Raw genomic sequence first — 25,490 nt, 5'->3', positions numbered from 1 at the left:
CCAAATAAGCAGCAACTCTTGAAGAAAATCATTCAACTTATGTCAGGCCTCAATTTTGGACGGTTGGCTGCGATTGGTCATATAGTAGCACGTGTTTAATTAATCGCGATCAACACTGAAGGACGCCTCCGGGTGCGGGAATTTCTCGCTACATTGAAGACCTGTTGGTGACCTTCTGCTGTTGTTTTTTATTTGGTCGGGTTGTTGTCTCTTTGACACGTTCCCCATTTCCATTCTCAATTTTACTTGCAGAGACCGAGCATGATTTTAGTTTTTTTTCAAGTATTTGTCTTTATATATACAATAACAGAACAAAATCCTTTTTTTATAACATTTCACTCAATAATAAAGTAGAAAATTCATTCTTTTGATACATTTATATTGTTATTTAATTTAATTATAAGTTGAATTCAAATCTATCAGGGGCGGATCCAGTCATTTTAAGAAAGGGGTTCCCAACCCAGGAAAAAAGGGGGTTTCCACTATTTGCCCACATTCAAATGCATTGATCGTCCAAAAAAAGGGATTCTAAACCCCGGCACCCCTCCCCCACTGAATATTGAATTCATGTATTTGACAGCAAACGTGCGATTTTCACGAAATTTTTAAAGGGGGAATGGGGAAATGAAATGGCACATCCTGCATTTTTTCATCAAAGTAAAGATCACAGCCTGTTTATTTCAAATCAATTAAGGCCCCCTCCCGCTTTCCGTTTCATCTATAAAATTAAACGTTAGCTTACTTACCACTAAAATATTTCTTAAATATATTACATTTCAACGAAGTTGCATTTTAAAAAGTCTCAAACTTGATAACATAAATCTTATACTTGAAATGGTTCTTTTGTTTTTATCAAACTCCGTTGAAGGAAAATGAAAAAAATGTGTTTATTCTATAACTTACATTTACTGATTTGAGGCCATTGAAGTTTCTCAAATATTCAGCTTGCAAAATGTAATACTTCTTCCTTGAAACGTCGTACAAGTCAGATACAAAACAAAAGTAACAAAAAAACAGGCCGGAAACAACCTGCCGTATAGTTTTCTGCACTTGTAGTCAGGTCAGGGTCCTCGGCTAGCGCCTCGGACCTTGACCTGACTACTCGTGCAGAAAAACTATCCGGCAACGGTTGTTACCGGACTGTTTCTTTGTTACCTTTGTATTGTATCTAATACTTAATTCACTTTCTCCTGCATCATTTATATGTTTTTGTTTTTTGCTAAGCAAAACGGTTAAAATGGTATCACCATTGCGAGATATTATTTGAAAAAAATAAAATACCGGCAAATTATAAATGATGCGTAAATTTATTTCCTTCCCAAAAGCACTTTCGAGGTCGGTTTTCATCAAGGGGAATCACTTAGCATGTTAGGTCATATTATTTTAAATTAGTAAGCACACTATTTCCCTCTTTAAAATTTTTAATAAATTAAAGATAGACAAGAACACCCCCTCCCCAAAAATAATCCAAACAAAATGAGACAAATTTCAAAGAAAAATGTAATAGATGAACATATATGTGAAAAAAAAACCAAAAAACATGGGATAATTTTAATAAAATCAAATATAACAAATATGACCATAATTCTGCTATTTTGCATAATGTGGCTAAATAACCTGTTAGGGTGTTTTGCAACTGTGTTTACTTCATACAAATACAGAAAACACCTCATTTTGAACCTGGTACCTCCATAAGCCTGAAAATCTCACGACTGGTTACATGTAAGGAAACATTTACAGTGAGCAAGATTTTCGAACTAACCAACTGAAAAAAGTGTATGTGTTGCTGCCAATTTTATGTACTCTCTTACTCTTTTAATGACAGTTTAGTTTAAACAAAATAATTTGTACTTCACTATGATCAAACTTTAAATATACCAAATATCTAAGATATTAAGTTGAAAGAAGTTATGTGTTGAAAAACAGGATGAACAGTGACCCCTTTATATGGTTCTTTAATGTTTGTAGCTGGTTATTACTAAATTAAATAAAATACAAAAAGGTATACTCTTTACAGCTTAATTTTATTAACTTTATTAAAAACCCTAACTTGGCTTAATACAGACAAGCTGGGCATTAATACAGGGCCATTACAGAAAAACAGGGCCATTACAGAAATAACAGGGCCATTACAGAAAAACAGGGCCATTACAGAAAAACAGGGCCATTACAGAAAAAAACAGGGCCATTACAGAAAAACAGGGCCATTACAGAAAATATGTTATTTTTAATAACCAGTCATTTTTGGCAATAGTGTACTTAGTTGGTTAATAAACATTGGTTATACACAAACATACAAACATTTATATCATACCAAATTCATAAACATAAAATTGTATATATATATACATATGTAGGACTCTAAAGTGCGATGGTACTCTAAAGTGCGATGGTAACGCTAAAGTGCGATGGTCTACGCTAAAGAACGATGGCGTCTCACGCTAAAGTGCGATGGTTGTTTGTTCGCTAAAGCACGATGGTGTGTCAGTTTTACAATTTACCGGTAGACTGAAGTGATTGTTTCTAAATTAACAAGTCCGACCAAGTAATAATTGCTATAAAGGTAATTTGTGTTTTGCAAATATTATAAATCATGTAAAATGAATTTTTAACAATTCGGAGCGTATTGAATATTTGGATAATTGGTGTAGAATGCCGTTCACACTAATGTTACAACCTCCCTTACATTTGTCATTGAAAATCAAAAATACAAAATTCGTTCATTGTCGGGATATGCAACATTTAATTGTATAAGTTTTAATCTAAATGCGAGAGAAATGCAATGTTCGCCGATCTTTCTCCTTTTTTGTAGCGAGTACAAATACATGTTTTATTTTCCTACAATGCACAGTACGAACTAATGTTTTAGCAGACAATTTATAGTTCACGCATGCAAACATGTATCTCTATTTTAGTTTACCGACGTTACTTTTCATTAAAATCGACGGCATTTTAACGGGGATTACAAAGTAAACTACCACATAAACAATGATTCTAATGTATCCGTTCGCTTCAAATAGAAGCAGGATAAGTATGCGTATACTATTTGGTATCTATATAGTAAAATGGTCGACTGTAGGATACACGGCACGGAACGTTTGCGCTTTTTCATAGGACACTTGCGCTTCAAAACATAGGACATTTGCGCTTTTGTAAAAATGGACATTTGCGCTTTTAAAAAAAATATATATATATCTATGACTTCCCTCCTCTTTTATCCGGGCTTGGGACCGGCAGGTTAGACCTGGCAAAGTTAAAGTCATTCTTTATGGTTAAAAGTTTAAAAATTATTTTATAGCACCTTCATGTCATAGCACATTGTTGATATATGTTTAAAAGTTTATTTACAGCTAAAAGTAAACATTCTTAAGAAATAAAATCAAGTACTGTCATCACAATTACAGGTCAGGTTTAGCTTGATATTTGAAGCCCAATGAGTGAACAAATTTTGCTCTTGTTATGTGTCCTGATTGGTACTTAGCCCACATCTCAAATAAATGATCGAGTTTCTCCTTTTCCACTCTTGATTCAACTGTAACATAATTTTCTGTCAGGTAGTCTGCAAATTTGGAACATCTCGGTTCTTTAGGTGCTTCAGCCATCATATCTTCAACAAATGAGTCTTCAACATCTGAATCCGGAAGAAAAGAAAGTCCGAAAAATTTGTGCAACCATTTTCCCACTTCAGTTGTACATTCCTTGTATTCTTTAGGGAGTCCTAATGCTTGAATTTTTCTCCACCAGGCTTGGGACAGATGGAAACGGCAACACTTTAAGAGGGCTGATGGAAATAAATTTCTTACAACAACCATAACTCGGTCTTCAAAGTCAACATGAACCATCTTAGGTTTCAAAGTCAATTTTCTATCATCACAAACTCCAACTAGCTAGGTAAAACAATGATGATATATTTCTTCAGACTTCCCAGTCAACAGAATAAATACAAGGGGAATATAGTTCCCATTTTTAAATCCATGAATGGTATAGAGCTGCTTAAAAAATTTAGGGCAAAATTTAAATGTTCCGTCCATAAAAATTTCTTCAACATAACACAAGCATTCTAAATTGGTTGTACATGTAAAGATGATTATTCCATTTTCTCTGTCGTTGACTTGAAGAAAATTTTCGAATTTTGAGGTCTGTACAGGATAACCTTCAAAGAGAGTGTGAACCTCTTCTCTTGACTTAGGCAAATTCGGTTGGGATTTTCTTCTCACTCTGTACATTGCCTTTGAAACAGACTTTAAATCCTTAGGATGTAAAGAATCTTCACCAACATCTTTCAATCCAGCTCGAATGATTTTTGATGGTTTCTGTGTGAGGTCGTCAGCAGCCTTTCGTTTTGCATACACTCTTAGCTGATGGCGCTCAATTTTTCTGTCGTCGAATTGTTCGTGATTATGATCATTTTTCTGACTCAAAATAATAGAAGTCCCATTGTCCGTTTTAATTCTTGCATTACAGTTTTTAACGGTACATCTCCATGAAAGGTCTCCAATTTTTAGGGTTTGGTCGAAACGAAATAAAAATCCATCAAGACATACACATTTGTTTTCTTTACTAGTCACTATAACTTCAAAATCCATGTTCACTGTGTAAATGTGAACTAACTAATGACAAATATAAGTTAAATTTATTTACGTAATGATTACTTCTCATTAAGATTACAGGTAGTCGACTATAGGTAAAAAGCGCAAATGTCCGGTCAATTTAATACAGGTGAATCAAAATTAAAAGCGCAAATGTCCGGTCAATTTAATCTAGGTGAATCAAAATTAAAAGCGCAAATGTCCGGTCAATTTAATACAGGTGAATCAAAATTAAAAGCGCACATGTCCATACTATTTGAAGCGCAAATGTCCTATCGTTTTACAGGTAAAAAAGCGCAAACGTCCTGTGCCCAGGATACAAGTCCTTCTTCCAGCACTCGAAAAAATAAACACTGTGATTCAGCCGACAAAGAACGGTTAAATTAAATCAATTAATCGTAAGTCATGGACATTTGGTGTAAAAATTGTTAATCAAATATTCCTAATCTATCTTCCGGCATGTTCATTTTTGGTTTGTATTTAAGGTAGATGGGGTGTCTTAATTATAATCCATAGAATCTTTTAATACTTTGCTAAAATGTAGTTCATAACCTGCTTGTTTAAAAACATCAATAAAAAGAAAGGGTCACCGGACTTATTTTCACACTACAGGTTGTGCAAAATTGTCAAGATTTTGTATAGATTATGCATGGAAAACCCAATTTTCCGCCATAAAATGCAAACCACACCATAGAATTTTGAGATAAAATATGAGAAGATAGCTCCAATATTATGCTTTCAGATAAGAAAAAGAAAAATGGGGTCACCGTACTCGTTTTCTTGCTTCATGTAAAAATGGGAAAATTCCTAACACATTCTATTGTAAAAGTAACACTATCTGAATTATCTGCCCTTGCATTTGAGTCGCCTCCCCTTATTTGACAAAGTTGAAAAAAAATTAATCAAACAAAAGAATTCTCTTTTTTGTAAAATACAATCATAAATATGGTCAAACATGGCATTTTCTATATTATAATGAAAATTCTAACACATGAATTACCTACTACTCTAAAAATTTGCACATTTCATCAAAGATCTAGACCTTGTTTTCTAGTATTTCAAAATCCAAGATGGAGGAAGACACCCTATCTACCTTAAACGACTGTTAACGTCATTATCGAACTACGTTTCTAACGTCTATATTTTCACGGACCATCGGACTTCAGCGTATGGAAGCATCGCATTTTAGCGTAGACCATCGCACTTTAGCGTGACCATCGTACTTTAGCGTCCCCATCGCACTTTAGAGTCCTACATGTATATAACTCGTCTAAACATAAACCCAACAATATTAGATCTGTAAATTTGCTTTCGCAAATTTTTTGTTCTTCCCTCGCCGGGATTCGAACCCATGCTACGTGACACCAAATCGCCTGCACTGTAACCGTCCCGCTAGACCACACGACCACCTGGGCTTCATAAAAATGAAGCTTTCGGTGGCCGGGTGTTACCTTTCCACGTCAGTTTTAATCTAGCATCGTACTACAGTACATGATATATAAGGCATGGAGATGTGATTTTTACAGATCAGCTAAATATATATATATATAATATGAGGAGGTGGTACCACATAGTTATTTAGTACTTAATAAAGCATTTCTAGAAATGTACATGTCGCTTATAAATTTAACAATAATTCTAATTATATCAGTCTCATCACACGTATACAAAAATTTAAATCTTGCTTCTGTTAAAAAAGAGGGAACTATTTCACTAATTTTAAAAAACAATTGGTCTCTAATTATATTTAGTTTTGTACATTTTAAAGTGAAATGAAATTCATCTTCTACTTCTAAGAGACACAAAGGACAAATTCTGTCTTCTACATGGGTTTTAGTGTGACGCCCTTGTTCAATTCTAAGAACACTATTACTAATGCGAATTTTAGCAAAATGCCTTATTACTTTTCTGTCTATATTCAACAATAAATAGGTTTCCAATTTATAATTTTCTTTAACCTGTCTATATGTTCTCACCTTATTACCGTGTACTGATTTATTATCACAAATAAAACTGAGAAAGGAAATGGGGAATGTGTCAAAGCGACAACAACCCGACCATAGAGCAGACAACAGCCGAAGGCCACCAATGGGTCTTCAATGTAGCGAGAATTGCATATAATAAACGCCTTTTTGAAATAGTATCATGATTTTTCCAAACATGTGAAAAATTTAATGTAGCAAGTAACTCACTGTAACTGTTCAATCTTTTTAGCAAATCCATTGGTTAAATACAGGTATATACATCTTTAAGTAAACAATTGTTATCAGATTTTATTACATGCAACCAGAAACAATTTTACACTGAACACTTATTATGACTTTGAACTTTGGGAGAATCCACAAAACTTATTCCCATATATATTTGCTTGTTTCATAAACTCAGTTATTTTTTTTAAGGGAATACGATACAGTTTTGATCCCGTATTTACATTTTGATAAAAAAAATCCATATAGACTATTTTTTACCTGATTAAATCAAATATGTAATAAAAAAAAAACATACCTTCATATGCTAGTTTTTGAGTAAAATGTGGTCGAAATTTTGTATATTCGCTCATAATTCGGATTTGTGGCCGTATTTTCCGTTTCGAAAGAAAGACATAACTTTTTTTTATTTTAAAAACTTAACACAAATTGTTTTTGTTAAATAATTTGTAATTTCTGTATTTTATAAGTATCCTAAAAATTTATACCTTTTTTATTCAGAAATAACTCATATTTATCAAATGTTCATGAATGTAGAAAAAAACATATTTTTTTTGCTGTACATTTATCAAATCTAAAAAAAAATGCACTATTTACGTTTTCATGAAAATTGGCACACATAATCTAATCGCTTAATTAAACCAAATGGCATTTTAAAAAAGATGGGTCCATGAACTTGTTTTCAAGAGTTTAAATGATAAAAATCAGTCGAAAACTGAATCTTTTTCCGATAAGTCATAGTTTGACGTCGCGAAAATAACAATTTACGTTAGCAACGTCATTACTTCCCCTGTAACTGTATCGTATGCCCTTTAAAAAACGACAGAACAAAAAATAGATTTCCAATCGGCCGACTTATCCCACACTTAAACATTTTATTTAAATATTTTTCCGTATCAAATTGATTACGAAATAGTCCGAGATTACTGGGACCAGCTTGTCTGGCAAAACAGTCGTTGGACGTCAAAGTAATCTCGGACTAATTACGAAAGGTTGCATAACCATGTCTGGTATATAATCCTCTTTTTCTGTGGCCCGGGAAACTGTTTCTGCTTTTGTCCGATTACCTTGTCGGACAAAACAATGGCGCAGGAATTGAAAGAACTACACACGTTGATGATGTTTCAAGTTTATTATTGGCCATTACTATGTATGAATATTTACATTGATATATTGGTGTCTAGTGATTTTCTTGTGAGAACAGAAAATGAAAGTACATTATCTCCCTTTTTCACGATTTCCGTTTAAGTCTAGTTTCCAAGAGTCCAAAAACATAAGCTATACCAACCTTGGCTATACTAAAGTGAAAGTCGTGTGCATTTTATAGATAACTCTAGTCGAAGTTTTCGTTATTATAACATATTGTATTGTGAAAATACACAGTATAAAATAGTAATTTCAAAACGAAAATAACATTTCAATCTATTTTGAAAGTAAAGTGAAAGTGAAAGTGGTATTATGGAAGTTCCAGTTGCATGTGCAAAGTTTTGAAAAATCACGACGTGGCGTACTAGATATCTTCAGAGATTAACATTTTCTTTTTTCATGGATCAACCAAGTGGACAAAGAGCTGATGCTCATCACCAAGATGGGTTTTGGAGAGGACATGGGAACAGAAATCAAAGAGGTCGTGGAAGAGGTAGAGGCGGATTTGATAATGATGGAGGTGAATACAGACAGTATAACAGAGATAATAATAGACAAGGCAAGCAATCGAATAACAGAGGCTATTACAGACAGGATAACAGACAGTATGATCAGGAAGAAAGACATCAAGGTGGATTTGGTAGACCTACTAACTCCAAGAGACAAAATGTGCAACAACAGGAGGATATGACACAAGGTCAAAACAATTTCAACGATAGGGCAAGACCTATAGACAAGAATCATGAAGATCATATGAGAGATTCTAGCCCAGACAGGCAAGACAGATCAAGGCACAAAGACAAAAATGATGAGGATCATACCAGGGATCCAAGTCCAGATAGAAGCTTACCTGAACACTGCATACAGGAGAATCAAGGTTCGTATACTGATGGTACAACCCAAAACCAGTCACCTCAAGTCCAAAATACAGGTGCATCAGGTTCCCAAGAAATGAAAATAAACCAGCAAGGTTTTGATAATCGAAATATGGAAGTAGATGCACAACAAGGCCAAGGACAAGTTTTCTACAATAAAAGCCACCAGGAACAAGATTTCAGACCTCAACACAACAGAGGTAGAGGGCAACAATATAATGATTATTCAGACTACTCACAGGGTCAGGGTAGAGATCACCAGAATCAGCGGTATAACAGAAACCAGGATGGCTATCACAATCAAGACAGAAGTCAACAGCATCAGAGGTATGATGATAGAAGAGATGATTATGGTAGAGGTCAATACCAAGGTCATTCTGATAACAACAATAGTTACCAGCAAGGTCAGAGATACAATAGAGGTGGCTATCAACAAAATAATGACAGGAGACAACAAGGATCATGGGTAATATTTTGTTTCATATTCTTATGATTCTATTCCCTCACTTTGCTCATTATTTCAAATTCTCATATCCTTCTATTTCCTGTACTCTGCACATGTCAGACAATGTTTTATTTTTAGTTGTTGGAGATTTTACACACCATGTAATGGTGTCGTTAAAGATTTAGATTATTACAAGGCCAATGTTTTTACAATGATAAACTCATGATTTAAAAGTATATTACCACCATAAGCAAGGTCCTCACAGTTATAAGACAGTCAAATTTAAATGTTAACACTACATGGAGATGTGGTATGACTGTTGATGAGAACTATCCAGCAAAAGACAAAATGACCAAAGGATGTAAACATTTGCTGTATGTCACCATGCAGGGTTGAAAAAGTTTCCCTAAAATTACTGACCATTTAATCATTTGTGATATACAGTCAACTACAATGTGTTTCCTCAGAGTTTTATCTATGACATCATTAAAGGTACAGGTACACAAAATTTTAACATTATTCGCTATTAATTGTCTTGAAATATAAATGTTATTTGTACTTGGCTCAAAACAGGATAGAAATGCTTGGCAAAACCTTGCTTAAAAAGTAGCGAATAAAGTGAACAGATATTTTTTTTTAGTATTTTAATTGTCATTATTATAACATAATCATATTTTAATTTTCACAATTGTTATAGGGAGAAAAGTCAGACATCCAGCTATCTAAGGCATTGTCATTTATACTGAGACATGGGGCAGAAAGACAAGGATATAAAATGATGCCAGGTAAGTTTATGTTTAATTCGTGATCAAATAAAATTGAGAATGGAAATGGGGAATGTGCCAAAGAGACAACAACCCGACCATAGAAAAAAAAACCAACAGCAGAAGGTCACCAACAGGTCTTCAATGCACCCGGAGGCGTCCTTCAACTGGCCCCTAAACAAATATATACTAGTTCAGTGATAATGAACGCCATACTAATTTCCAAATTGTACACAAGAAACTAAAATTAAAATAATACAAGACTAACAAAGGCCAGAGGCTCCTGACTTGGGACAGGCGCAAACATGCGGCGGGGTTAAACATGTTTGTGTGATCTCAACCCTCCCCTATACCTCTAGCCAATGTAGAAAAGTAAACGCATAACAATACGCACATTAAAATTAAGTTCAAGAGAAGTCTATTTTCATATGCATATTTAAAGTGCAAATATAGTGTAACCTGTGTTATCCAACACACTGGGGGACCAGGAAAAATGTTGAATACAGCTTGGTGTCTGATTACTCGGGTTTTTTCTGCAAGGATAGGCATATTTTGGGACCATGGGAATGTGTTGGTTGAAGGAGGATATTGGAATAATCAGATAAAGTAGGTTACACTAGTCCATAAAATTAAGTCTTAACTGTTATCGTTATTAAAAATATATTAGATTTGAATTTTGAATAAATTGTTTGAGATCTAAAAATATGTATATTATTGTCATACACAAAATATACCTTTCCATCCTGAAAATCAGTTTAGTGAATACAACAGATTATCAAACAATTGGTGATTTCCCTCTTCTTAGGTGGTACAAATTTATTTTCTCCTTATGGATATAAGAAAAGAATAACCTGGAAAAAGAGACAGAGCTATTGTCCCCCTGAGTAATATACAATACAGTCATTCCAATCTTATGTGATTGCCTGCCCAATTCTAACATATAAAATCTGTTAAATAACAATTTTGAAATTTCTTCCGTAAGTTACATACAACTATCAATTTCCTTGAACATGTTGAAGTCAGCCACTCTCTTATGAATTTTATTGGCAATGTATTCTTCCATGTGAAATATTACTCTAGCTGTGTTTTTTAATTACATTGATTGATTGGGTTTTGGTGTTTGACACCACTAAAAATTAAATGAAATGCTGTACTTGAAAATTATAGACATTTGATTTGTTTTTAAGGTGGTTTTCTGTATGTTGACGAAATTCTTAAAAAGCAAAACAATCTACGAGATTATAAACTTGAAGATGTGAAAAGAATTGTTGAATCAAACGACAAGAAGAGATTTCATATGGAGCCAGATAAAGAAACAGGAAAAATGAAAATCAGAGCAAACCAAGGACATAGTATTGAAGTAAGTGATAAAACAAACTATGGACATTAAACCAAGGTCATACTATTGAATTAAGTGAAAATAAACTAACATGCCTTGAAATTTTAATGGTAAAATCAAAAAGAGTTTGTTACCAGTAACTGCTTAAATGCTACGACTACTCAAAAACACAGATAACAGCAAATTTCCCCAAACCAAAATGGTGGCACCCCTGAAAACATAATTTTTCAATGACATCACATAACAATATTTTGATAATTTTTCTTGTGCCTTCTATTGTAGCTGTTTAAATTGTTCTTTTACAAACCACAACCCTGTTGGCTTGATTTGAGTATCCTGACAAAGCTTACATAGACTTTTTGGCAATTGTTGAAGTTTAACAATGAATATTTGTATTTTTTCAGGTGCAGGATCTGGAATTAAAACCATTATTATCTGCCAAAGAAGTTTCTATGGTTATCCATGGAACTTATTATAATTCTTGGGAGAAGATAAAAAACACAGTAAGCAATTTATTTAATTATTTTGTCTTTGCTTCCAAAAAGTTTTATGTTTTTAGTATAACAGAAAATTAATGTTCTAGCAGCATCTGACCTAAATACAGATGCAAATACCTCTTCAACTTTCCACTCTGTTTTTGCAGCATCAGTCCAACACAAGTGAAATTATTTGACTTAAATGACAAAGTTAGAAATATCTTTATTTCTAATAACTGGTACACAATTATTTTGTTTTCTTATTTCAAAGTTTTGAACTTTGCCATTGGTTCTGGTATTGTAGTAACCATCTTTACACATGATCTACTAATCAATTAAGGTATAACATGGTTTCAAATATTTATTTAGTGTTTCAGCTCTGTGTCACCAGAAAACTGCATTTGTGACTGTCAAATACAAAATTGATGGTTGCAATTCTTCAAATTCAGTACTGTTATTCCTTATCCAATATTCTTAAATGTCAAAATTAAACATTTCATATATATATATATATATCCTGTTAATGTCGACTGTTATTGTACAACTTTGTAGCCAATGACCCCAATTGTCAATTGAGAATTGATGGCAGACGTCACCCAATCAAAATTGTTTTAACATGCAAAATTGATTTAAAAGCAATATTACAGGGATACTGTAAACCAATTTATTTTCGCGTTTACTTTATTTCGTGTTTTACCCTGCTAGACCACTTCCCGGGTAATTAAATTTGCGATTTTCTTATTTACTTGTTGAAGTTTAATAAGGAATAATGGAAGTTTTACATATGGCCACAATTAAAAATGTTTTGGTTGGCCCAAACCCTACCCAAAGGTTGAGACAGTGGGTAGGTAGGTAGGCATTTTTTTTTTTCTTTTCTAAAAGAGAAATTGAAGTATCGGGTGTTTATTAGTCTTCATGCCTATCTGATTAAAAAAACTTCTTCAAATCAGGACAATAAAAGAATTTGAGTAGGCAGCTTTTTTCTGGGTAGGTAGCATTTGGGCAAACAAACCTATTCTTTTTTATGGCCTATTTGCGACAACTTAAAAGCACGTTTTTTATACGACCGCAAAAATTTTAATTTTTTGGTCGTATATTGCTATCATGTTGGCGTCGTCGTCGTCGTCCGAATACTTTTAGTTTTCGCACTCTAACTTTAGTAAAAGTGAATAGAAATCAATGAAATTTTAACACAAGGTTAATGACCACAAAAGGAAGGTTGGGATTGATTTTGGGAGTTTTGGTCCCAACATTTTAGGAATAAGGGGCCAAAAAGGGCCCAACTAAGCATTTTCTTGGTTTTTGCACTATAACTTTAGTTTAAGTGAATAGAAATCTATGAAATTTTGACACAAGGTTTATGACCACAAAAGGACGGTTGGGATAGATTTTGGGAGTTTTGGTTCCAACAGTTTAGGAATGAAGGGCCATTAAAAGGGCCCAAATAAGCATTATTCTTGGTTTTCGCACAATAACTTTAGTATAAGTAAATAGAAATCAATGAAATTTAAACACAAGGTTTATGACCACAAAAGGAAGGTTTGGATTGATTTTTGGAGTTGAGGTCACAACAGTTTATGAATTAGGGGCCAAAAAGGGGCCCAAATAAGCATTATTTTTGGTTTTTGCACCATAACTTTAGTATAAGTAAATAGAAATCTATGAAATTTAAACACAAGGTTTATTACCATAAAAGGAAGGTTGGGTTCGATTTTGGGAGTTTTGGTCCCAACAGTTTAGGAATAAGGGGCCCAAAGGGTCCAAAATTGAACTTTTGTGATTTCATCAAAAATTGAATAATTGGGGTTCTTTGATATGCCGAATCTAACTTTGTATGTAGATTCTTAATTTTTGGTCCTGTTTTCAAATTGGTCTACATTAAGGTCCAAAGGGTCGAAAATTAAACTTAGTTTGATTTTAACAAAAATTGAATCCTTGGGGTTCTTTGATATGCTGAATTTAAAAATGTACTTAGATTTTTAATTATTGGTCTAGTTTTCAAGTTGGTCCAAATGGGGGTCCAAAATTAAACTTTGTTTGATTTCATCAAAAATTGAATAAATGGGTTCTTTTATATGCCAAATCTAACTGTGTATGTAGATTCTTAATTTTTGGTCCAGTTTTCAAATTGGTCTACATTAAGGTTCAAAGGGTCCAAAATTAAACTAAGTTTGATTTTAACAAATATTAAATTCTTGGGCTTATTTGATATGCTTTATCTAAACATGTACTTTGATTTTTGATTATGGGCCCAGTTTTCAAGTTGGTCCAAATCAAGATTCCATATCAAGTATTGTGCAATAGCAAGAAATTTTCAATTGCACAGTATTACACAATAGCAAGAAATATCTAATTGCACAATATTGTGCAATATCAATTAATTTTCAATTGGAGTTATCCTTCTTTGTATAGAATAGTAGTTGATAATATATGTTGGAAATTTGCCAGACATGACTATGATGTCATTTTCTATTTTTATTTGCCAATAACTTCATGTAAATAACTTCATTGGAAATTTGCCAATATAAAATGTTGCTGATGAAGCTTTTTTTCCTTATCTTATCTAAAATGTTTTTAGATAATGTATGTTGGACATTTGCCAGACATGACTATGATGTCATTTTCTATTTTTATTTGCCAATAACTTTATGTAAATAACTTCATTGGAAATTTGCCAATATAAAATGTTGCTGATGAAGTTTTTTTTTATTGTTTTATACAATAAACAATGTATTTTCACTTTTACTACCAACCAATCTTTACCATTCAGTGATAACAAGCACTTTATTTTACATTTTAATATTTTATGATGTATTTAAAAGAGTAGTTATTGTTGCAAACTCCATTAGAAATTTGAATTGATATCAGTTTTGGAAAAAGGGAAACGGGGATGTGAAAAAAAATGGGGCGGGGGGAGGGGGGGTTGGGTTTAAATTTTCCTCATTTCAGATTTCATATATAAAAAGAAAATTTCAAACATTTTTTTGAGAGGATTAATATTCAACAGCATAGTGAATTGCTCAAAGGCAAAAAAAATTTTGTTTAAGTTCATTAGACCACATTCATTCTGTGTCAGAAACCTATGCTGTGTCAACTATTTAATTTTAGATTTAAATAAGTTTGAAGAAGAAATCTTTAATTGATTTGTAAAAACCATGTAATGTCAAAAATTTGATCACAATCCAAATTCAGAGCTGTATCACGCTTGAATGTTTTGTCCATACTTGCCCCAACTGTTCAGGGTTCGACCTCTGCGGTCGTATAAAGCTGTGCCCTGCGGAGCACCTGGTTTCTACTCGCGAAAATAAATCGCTCGCGAAAATAAGTTGGTTTACAGTAAGTAGGACATAAATCAAACTGATCTACTGTTTATATTCCATGAAAAGTAAGTCTGAAAAACTGAACCACAGTAAACTAGACAGACAGTACTTTTATTTGTATTTCAATTGCAATTTCCATACATGTATTATAAACACACTGAACAAATAAATGAAAGTTGATTTCAATGTTTTAGGGGTTAAGTAGAATGAATAGAAACCATATCCACTTTGCTGCAGGAGAACCAGGAGAAAATGGAGTTATCAGTGGTAAGTCTTTGCAGAGGCAGAATGAGGAAAGGGCCCACAGTGCCCAGCCCTCCCCCTTTTGTGGAAAATTTTTGTTGATTATTAAGTGAGTCACAGAATCGTTACTGAAGCAGCCCCTCCCCCCTTTTTGTTGGGGAAAAATGGTTGATTATTTAGGGAATCACTGAAGTATCTTTAAAAGTTATTACATGGCCATTCTTGAAAATACATTATGAGATTTTATACATCCTTATCATTAAGTTTAAAATCAGTTTCTTAGCAAATTAAGCAATGTGCATGTGGGCAACTAAGAATTCAATAATTTGTAAATTGACAAAATGGATTGTAATATAATAATTATCTTGTATATCATTATGATTTGATCGAACTTACAAGTCTTACTTAATTTTTCATAATTTGTGTCTAATACTGTTTTATGTTATTTCACTTGTTTTATCTTCAATAATTTCTCCTTTCCTGTCTTAGATTTGGATCATTTCAACTAGACACAATAAGTAAAAACTGCATGATTATACATGACTATTAAAAAAAAAATCAGTTTTGAATACAAAAATCAATAAGCATTTCAGATAAGAAACATCCTGTCATCCACCATCAGTATCAGAAGACAGATATAATAGTTAGTTGTGACTTAATTTTTTTACTGACCATATTTTTTTACAGGTATGAGACAATCTTGTGAAGTTATGATATTTATTAACCTAGAGACAGCTTTAAAAGGTAAGAGATTACCCAGAATTTCTACCAGAAACTCAAATGTTTCTAGAAAATGTTTTCTATATAACTTGAATTTGTTTTGTTGTTTTTATTAATGAAAAAAAAATATCATAAGATTTCATTTAATATGTTGGTCTAGACAAAAAAGGCTTCTTATTGACTTATTTCAACATGTTCTTGTAATATTTGCCACTTGATGTTGACATCAGTCTGTCAACATCATCATCGTTAGATAGACCTCTAATGTAAGTTGTTTAGGCATAATTTTAATGTGTCAACTTTTCAAACCTATAATTGTGTTCAGATCTAATTTAAAGATGATCATTTCACATAAGTTTATGTTCAGATTCAAAATTACAATAAATTAGATGTTTAAGGCATACAAATTATTTTTTATACTAATTCAAAATATATAAAATGCCTGCACAGAAAGTCTGAAGGTGAGTGAAAGGTATTGAATTTTCGGCAGTGACCACATCAAAAATTTTCTCTGCTGAGGTCAGTTTCATAAGAATTATTTGTGATAGATCAATGATGTTTTGTATAATGTTGCATTACTGTCAATTTGTCAACCACTTCAAGGCACTGCTCCTAGTTCTTGATTAAGCAACTTTAAATTAACTAGCAATGTCGCTGTCGATCAGATTGTCTTTTTCTGAATTTTATGCATAAATGGAGACCTTATCTCTGTCAACAGTTTATTATTGAATGATCAGTTTGCAAATTTTACAAAAGATTTTACATTGACCTTGGAAATACATGAACTAATTTAATTTTCTGTCCTTTATATATTGTTCACCCATGTTTCAATTTTATTGATTTAAATATGTTATATAGGACAATTTATTTATTTTTAGATGGATTCAAGTTTTTCCGGTCAGCCAACAATGTTATACTTTGTGCAGGAAATGAAGATGGAGTTATTCCCCCTAAATACTTTGTAGAAGCAGTACAGAGGAACCCAAGTAAGTCGTATTACTGTACTTGAAAAAAAGGGCATCCCTTTATAAGGTGCACAGCCATATCTTGGGGGAGGAGTATGCAACATAAATCATATATCAAGTAAATGCAAGCAACTGACAATCTTCTATTGAAAATCCAGTGATATTTTTATCCATACTTGTCCTGAAACAGAGAAAAAACATACGTGAAGCGCACCAGATTATAACACGCAGAGACAAAGACATAGAAAAAAAAGCTCCCGCTTATTTAACGATAAAAACTGATGTCTTATTCTATAGATATTGAAGACTTTTTGTAAGGAATAGTATAAAAAACCTTGGTTTGGACAGTATTATGGCAGTTAAAAAATTACAACCTCCCACCTTTCAAATATCTTGTTACAGTATAAGTAAAATGTATAAAATTTTTAACAACACTTTCATAATAGCCATGAAATAGAATGTAAATAAATGGTGAATTGTAAGTAGGTTAAGTTACATTCTTTGTTGTTTAGTCTCTGTCATTGGAAATCACATCACAGCTAATTTTATACAGAGCAAGGAACAAACATATTCTTGCAATGTTTTACAATAAAAAAGGATTGACTCAAAACTATATATCTTGATATTTTTTCTACCAGGACAGAGATTAGAGTTTGATCAGAATGTAAAAGTAGTAAAAGTACCTATTGGTGGTGCAAGTTTGGTACAACATGATGGGAAAGGAAAGAAGAAGAAAAACAAGAAAAGCAAAGGAGATAGGGAGAAAGAAGAAGGAACAGAAACACAGAAAAAGAAAGACAAGACAGAAATAGACGAGACTGCAGTGGAAGATACTGCACACATGTTTAATGAAAAGATGGAAGTGGATTCGCCAAGTGGATCTAAGGCTGTGGATGTGCCAAGGAAGTCTGAGGCTCAAGTGGCAGTAAGTGGATCTGGGGCTCTTGGTAAACTCAAAGATGATTATCCTGACACTCCTAATAGCTGGGAGGATGATGACAAGTTTGTTGATGCTGTACAGCATCAGGAAGAGGAATTTGTGGATGCTCATGGATCTGGTCCTGATGTTATTGTGGAATCTAGTAAGTGTTCAAGGACTCAATCAATAATTAGCTATACAGACATGTTTATTATTGTATCGTTACAGTCCTAGCAAAATAGATAAGTAAGTTTGGATTTTTATGCCCCATCAATGATAGTAGAGTACATTTTTGTAACTATCTTTTCAAGTTAAATCTGTCGTTCTGTCTGTTCTTTGTTAACCATCAAGTTGAAACTTAGTACAAATGTCTTTATGATGTAAAGTTCTAGGAAATTTATGCCAAATAAGGGTTAAGACCCAGATTTGTGGTTCACTGGACATTGATCTCAATGATTATCAAGTTTCTGATTTTAACAATTTATTATAACATTAAACTTGATAATTGTTTTATGGTAACAATTTTCTGATTAATATGCAGTCACCATTTTGATATCTTACTAGATTTCTCATTTATAAGGTCTTCTTATATTTCAAAACATATTATTGAAAGCACAAGTGTTATTTTTGTGTCACCTCAAGCATTTTACGATTTTTTTTATTTTCAACTTTATAAAGAAGAAGAAGTAATCACAATAGATGAAAATGAAAACAGCTTAAGTGCTATAGACTATTTAATGGAGAAAGACATGGTGGCTGTTCATGTTGAAGCGTCAGAAGATGGCTTACAGAGAATTACTTGTGTAACTGAAGATAAATCATATATCTTTGATGTCGAAAACAATCCTGACTTAATGACCTTTGGAAAGGTGGCAGAGTTTTTCAATTGGACCCCAGAACCAAAGGGACCAACCAAAGTGAGTCTTTATACAATTATTTCTGTTTTAAGATTAAATTTGAATTTGAAAAAGAGAGAAAAAAACATAGTGTCATCATCAAATATGTATTTACTTCACAAAAATTGGTAAACTATAAGATTGATAAACTCTGGGAAAAGAATTTTTTATTATTTAATTTTATTAAATACTGTGAAAGTACTTTAATTCATGGGTATCAATTTTCGTGGTTTGAGCAATATGTTCGTGGGCTTTTAAATTGGTGGATTTTAGTTTTCAAAAAAGAAATTATTGAAAAATTTAAGCCTTTAGACACGTAGGTTACAAATAGTCTGGATTGAAGGACATTGCAAAGTAAACATCATTCTTATGTTGTACTGTTATACCACTGTCCCAGGTTAGGGGGAGGGTTTAGTTATATTGACAATATCTTATTATTTTCAGGTATTTCATGGATTAGATTCTAAGACGTGTGCTGTTTTTTTTGACAAATATGAAATAATTCTGGATGGAACAAAGATATATGATCTCAAGGTTTGTCCTTTATTTTCTTTATTTGTAATCATATTTATAATTATGAACAATGACATTGCCCTGTTGATATAAATCAAGAGTTAATATAGGGGCCAATGCAGAAAAAAGATGAGTGGCCCAATGGGCTTATACAGGACATTTACTTCCTGTTTTAATTTTCTTACACCTTCCTTAAATTTGGACATATTGTAATGCAAAAAAAAAACACATTTGTATTATATTCTTTAACTTAACCCTTACCATGTAGGGGGCCGTAATATTAAGGCCGTACCCAGGCCACCATTATTTGGCACCAATGGTGCTACATACATTTGGAGGTCATTGTAATGCCGTTAAATTCGTAGTGTCTGCATGTTTCCTCAATCTCACACTATTGATTGTCATGTTTCTCACTATTAATGTTCATTTCGAGCTCAAATACGAAGTTGAAAAATTGAAATCAGACGAAAAAATTTTAGAGGGAGGGGCTTTCAGACTGAAACACGAAGTTATGAGGCCTGAAATTTTGACAAATTGTGTAAACCTCAAGGCATATAACTACTGATCGTGTTTATTATCAAAATACACCAAGGAAACGACTACTTCCAATTGCAAATCCAGTTAAAGTTCAAAATTGAAAAAAAAAATTATTTTGGTGCGAATGACCTTCTTTAGACTGAATTACCCAGATCAGTTTCACTCTGACCTAACAACTGTTGTGATAAATGTGTTCACTGGGGTCCACTCTACATGTAAACTTCAGTTGGATTCATCTATTAGCATCCCTCTGACTTCCAGGTTGAAAAAAAGAATAAAAAACGTCAAAATTGACGCTTTTTGCAAATGAGGACTAACTTTGGGGAAGTTCACCTTTTCTATAGCTTGTATACAAACTTAGACAAAACCCTGAAATCAAATATATGAAAATTTCATAAAAATCTGAAAGACCACCTAATAATGTATAGTTTACCTCAAATAAACATAATTGTTATGAATTTCTGTATTGCAATAAAATATGTCTGATCTCTGACTAGGAACTAATGAGTCCTTTAATCTTATTTATGATCTCTTTGTAAATTAGAAGAGTTATTTAATCATCAAATATGAAAAAAACATATGAATTCAATAGTAGGTGAGACAAATGTCCTTCTTATATTTATTTTGAGGAATTTTATTGGCTGTTATTCACAAAATCTTCATTTCATTATTTATTATGTAGAAATACATACAGAATTGAACATGCAAATTGATTCACTTTGATTAAGACTTGATATATCTTGTAAATTTTTGCAGATTGCCTATGATAAGATGAAGGAAGGAGGTTTAGGTGATCTAACTAAATTGCAGAAGACTGGATTTAGACCTGACTGTATCCCTGTTGACACTGATAATGTTACTGCTGTTTGTTGGACCTACATAAAGGCATATCAGTATTTCTCTAAGTAAGTGTTTCATGTTAAATATGATGAGTTTTATTCCATTAGTCAAAATTGTTTTTCATTTTATATTATGAGCTTAAATCAGGGTAGTATTTTTCTCTCTTTTTATTGATACACATTTTGTTATTTTGGGCATTTTGTAGACAGTATTCTCTTCCGGTTGAAGCTTATCATTTCTAAGCAAGAAAAGTATTTCTTGTATCACACTAAACAGAGTATGATATTTTTAGAAGAGACACAAAATATATCAAAGATATGTGACAAGTGATACAAAAAATGTGTTAATTTGGTCTGGGCTTAAATTAAAATATTGTTTGTTTGCAGTTTACTGACCGACCCTTGAAAATCCTCCCGACTGTGAAAATTTTATTGCTTTAAATTTGAAGATTTTTTTTTTAATACTTCTATTGACGCGATCCGGAACTTTGGGTCCTTTCTGGAAATGATTTAAAGTCTGGGTCAATTACGCATTTCAAGTTCGTTTTTTCTTAGCTTCCCGTCAAGCGTTCATGTGACCATTTAATGATAAAGCACTTGGAAATTGTTTAGGTGGCACGGTAGTATTTCCTGGCCCATAAGGGATAATGATAGCCTTTTTAGAATTTTCACCACTTTCTAACACTGCAAAAAATTCTACATTCACAGTTTACTGAAGAACTTTCATTTTACTATTCAGAAATGAATTTGAATATGTATCATGACCATTTACTTTTTTTGCTATTTTTAAAAACCTAAGGCCACTAGTACTTTTAGGTCTTTTATGGTGCAGTGAATAAAAAATTTAAAAAAATTCTCAAAAATTCATTTTCATCTGTATGTTAAATTATTTCATATTTTTCTACAACTGATTCATCCCTCAGTTTGGGAAAGTATGTTCAGTTGATACTGTATTTTTTGTCCAATCACACTGTTTAGATACATTAACCTAAGTAGGGTACACAAAAGAGAAACCTAAATTCTGGAATGCAAATACTACCGTGCCACCTTTACAGGTATCCATGAAGTCACGGAGGAGTACTTTACGCTGTTGTCTCGTGTCAATTTTAAGACAAATAACAAACAAAAAAGTTTATTAGTAAACTGTTTATACAGGTTCAGGCACATATAATGATGTGTGACGATATCATTGACGATGATGCAGCGGATATTCATAACTGACACGATAACCATTCTGTCTCAAACAAATCGGGTACACAATCTGTGGAGCCTGACTTTATGGAACCAATTTCAGTGGTTAAATAATTCAACAGCAGCTTGAAGTATGGCATATTTTCTACAAATCGTTGTGAGGACGACAAAGATGAAACCACTCCTCCGTGACTGATGTACGGCTCATTTGAAATGTTAATGGATATAGATCATGCCAAATCAATAAGAAGCAACCCTAACTACACAAAGATGTAGAGAAAATGAATAGTTAGCTTGAAAAATAAATATACTCTCTCTATATTAAATCTATCTTCGATTGCAATGAGTATGCTCCTTTAGGATAAGGGGGGCTGCCCCACTCATTGCAATTATTCTCTTTCTTACAATATTAAATATACCCAAACTGTGTGGCCTGTGTGAATTCAATTAAAACATGTCCTTAGGAGCTATGCTGCCAATTTTTATGCATTTCAGTACAGACCATTTACTTTTAATGGGGTGCTATGGATTTCACCCCAAACTTTAGATTTCTTTTGTTTTCATTAAAGCCTGGCAAAAATATAACCTTATCACATATAATTAAATATTGTTAGAAATATGAAAACAGTCGAATGTCTTAATACTTTTTTTTCAAGTTGCCTTTTTTCAATTGAGGAAGATTCAATGGTTATTTTTTTTTATTAAAAATACACTCTTTAATACATTGTCTTATAAATCTTTAATATCTACATTTTTCTGATGAAAATACTCTGCTCATGAAAACATTTTAGTCAAGAAGCATACATGTCTGAATATATTTTTTTAAAACAGTTCTAGTCATAATGACATTCCTTGTTTATAAGTGTTCTAGTATTTAATAATTTTACCATATTTTATGTCATAAATTGGATAATGACACTATGTTAAAGTTTCAGTTTTGGTTAAAAAGTTTTTTATCTGAAAATGCCTGTTCATTTGATGTTGGTTTTCAGCATGTCCAGTGTTTGTTGTTTTAAAATGTTTTTTTTTTCTTCACAAGAAACTTGGTTTAGTGTAACTGCTTGTTTAAACTGTATTTTGGCTGATAAAATAAAATATTTTTCCTACCTACCGACCCTTCAGTCTGAAGGTACAGTCAGAAAACTGCAAACAAACATATTTTTAAGGTTGGCCCTGTGTATCCTCAATGTGTTACTAAATTTCAATATTGTCATTGTCTACCTATAACACTTAGTTCTACATGACTTTCAAAGGCCACAATTTTCGCAGTGGCATCACAGATTTGAGAATTCTTTAAAACATGTTTAATTTACATTTACACTCACATAAACCACCTAAAAATATTCTTTTTTGTCAAATTTGCTTACATTCTGAAGCAAAAAATAAGCTTGAAAACATATGATGATAACTTGACACCAAAGCAGACTTGAGATGTGATACTATTTAGACACATATAGAAAGTGTTGCATTACCATAATAGAAAAAGGTTTAACAACTCATGAGAATTAATAGCCTTGATACCAACTCTTTTTATTTAATTTCAATAACGATAATAAACTCTAAAAAGGCTTGTTTTTATAATAATGAAATTTGATAACAAGAGTTAATATCTAGCAATATTAGATATTTTTTGTTTGTTGTTTCTCTATTTGGTCATATGTTTCCCAATATATAAAGTGGATTTTTATGCCCAACCTATGATATGCCCCACCTATTATAGTAGAGGGGCACTATGTTTTCTGGTCTGTGCATCTGTTCATCCGTCCGACGGTCTGTCCGTTTGTTCGTCGTTCCGTTCGTTCGTCCTTCTGTCTGTCACGCTTCAGGTTAAAGTTTTTGGTCAAGGTAGTTTTTGATGAAGTCGAAGTCCAATCAACTTCAAACTTAGTACACATGTTCCCTATGATATGATCTTTCTAATTTTAATGCCAAATTAGAGTTTTTACCCCAATTTCACGGTCCACTGAACATAGAAAATGATAGTGCAAGTGGGACATTTGTGTACTGAGGACACATTCTTGTTTTTAACTGTGATGACATTGACTTGAGTCAACATAGCTATTTTTTAAAATGATATTGACTCCATGTGACTTAAAAATGTACAGGGTTTATTTCCTACAAATTAAAAGTTCAAGGAATTATTGTTTTGGTCCAAAATGAAACAAGATATGAAGTACTATGTTTTAATAGTACATGTATAACAATGAATATTATTCCACTGCATGTTGATTTTAATAGCGAAATCAACATTTGATTGGTTGAAACTATCACATGTGACGTTGAACAAAACTTCATATTCCCATCTGAGAATCATATTCCCCTCTGAATGTCGTGATTGCTTTGTGCGACATTACCCGCTGTTAATGTTTAAATAAAATATTTTGATAGGGTTGATTTTAAAAATTATTTCAAATCTAAAAACAAACAGAAAAGAATAAATAATAAACTAACTTTAAATCGTTATGGATTATTATCATGATTATTGTGTATTATGTGTTTAGTTATAAAACAAAACGAATAAGAAAACAAATAAGTAAATTTTATATTCAGAAGTAAAAAAAAAGTTTAGGCAGTGGTATAAAACATTCATTTCCCTTGGCTTCATGAGTTATGAAGATTTGTTCACCCTCGAAAAGTCATATTTTCCTCGGGCAATGTCCTCGTGAAATATGATTTTTCTTGAGTGAACAAATCTTCATATTTCCCTCTGGCACGGGAAATAAATGTATAATATCTGCTGACTTTACTGTAGTAGAACTTTTCAATATAGTTCCTAAAGAAATTAAGCTGTTGAATGTCTTATTATCTTATTTTCTGTTTGGTATTAAATTTGCTGACACTAAATTCTTTAAACTACAATGTTTTCAAATCATGTCTTATTTTTTGTCTTCTCAATTTCCAAACACAAAATTGGTGTATTTATGATTATTTGTGATATGCAACAAGTCATTTTATGCATTCTCTTTCATTCACTTTTTGATATTTGAACTTATTTTCTTTTATTCAAAAACCCTTAACCCTTTCCTCCATAATTTCCTCAATGCATTAAAACTGTAAAGCATATTTTCAGCATTGTATTGAAAAAATTCTATGGGAAGCAAGTATGTAAAAAAAACAATCCATGGAGGAAAGGGTTAACCCTGATTTGTATTGCAATTTCAGGGAAGTGAGTAAGAACATGAAAGATTACAAGAAATACCTGTTTGAAATGGTCAAGGCTGACATTGATGTAGAAAAAATGAAAAAACTAAGAGAGAAAAAGAAAAAAGATTTGAAAGCTGCTGCCAATCAAGTACAGAACACTGCCCAAGCACAACCAAAAAAGTCAAAGAAGAAAAAAACATAAATGATGATTACCAGAATATCTAGGCAAACAAACTGAGAAAACTTAGAACTTGTTATTTATTGTGAATTCAGAAAATACTGTGTACATATAACATATACCGGTACATTTATTATTGTTGTTTTTTTGTTAATGGAAAAACATGCGAAATTAGTGCCAATTT

At 32.4% G+C, this 25,490-nt stretch overlaps 1 protein-coding gene across 1 annotated transcript; it reads left to right on the top strand.

Annotated features, from left to right (window-relative positions):
* Nucleotides 1–8,197: 8,197 nt before the first annotated feature.
* LOC143069736 (uncharacterized) lies at nt 8,198–25,418 on the top strand. The gene is made up of 12 exons (XM_076244504.1): nt 8,198–9,283; nt 9,960–10,047; nt 11,214–11,386; nt 11,770–11,868; nt 15,356–15,428; nt 16,092–16,148; nt 17,003–17,110; nt 17,728–18,171; nt 18,687–18,925; nt 19,349–19,438; nt 20,711–20,859; nt 25,147–25,418. The coding sequence occupies exons 1-12, from the start codon at nt 8,342–8,344 to the stop codon at nt 25,328–25,330; spliced, it is 2,646 nt and encodes an 881-aa protein (XP_076100619.1). The 5' UTR covers nt 8,198–8,341; the 3' UTR covers nt 25,331–25,418.
* Nucleotides 25,419–25,490: the final 72 nt, after the last annotated feature.

This window comes from Mytilus galloprovincialis, chromosome 3 (genome assembly GCF_965363235.1).
Source record: "Mytilus galloprovincialis chromosome 3, xbMytGall1.hap1.1, whole genome shotgun sequence".
Classification (NCBI taxonomy): Eukaryota; Metazoa; Mollusca; class Bivalvia; order Mytilida; family Mytilidae; genus Mytilus; species Mytilus galloprovincialis.
The sequence above is the reverse complement of the archived record's forward strand: the minus strand, read 5'-3'. Positions and strand labels throughout refer to the sequence as shown.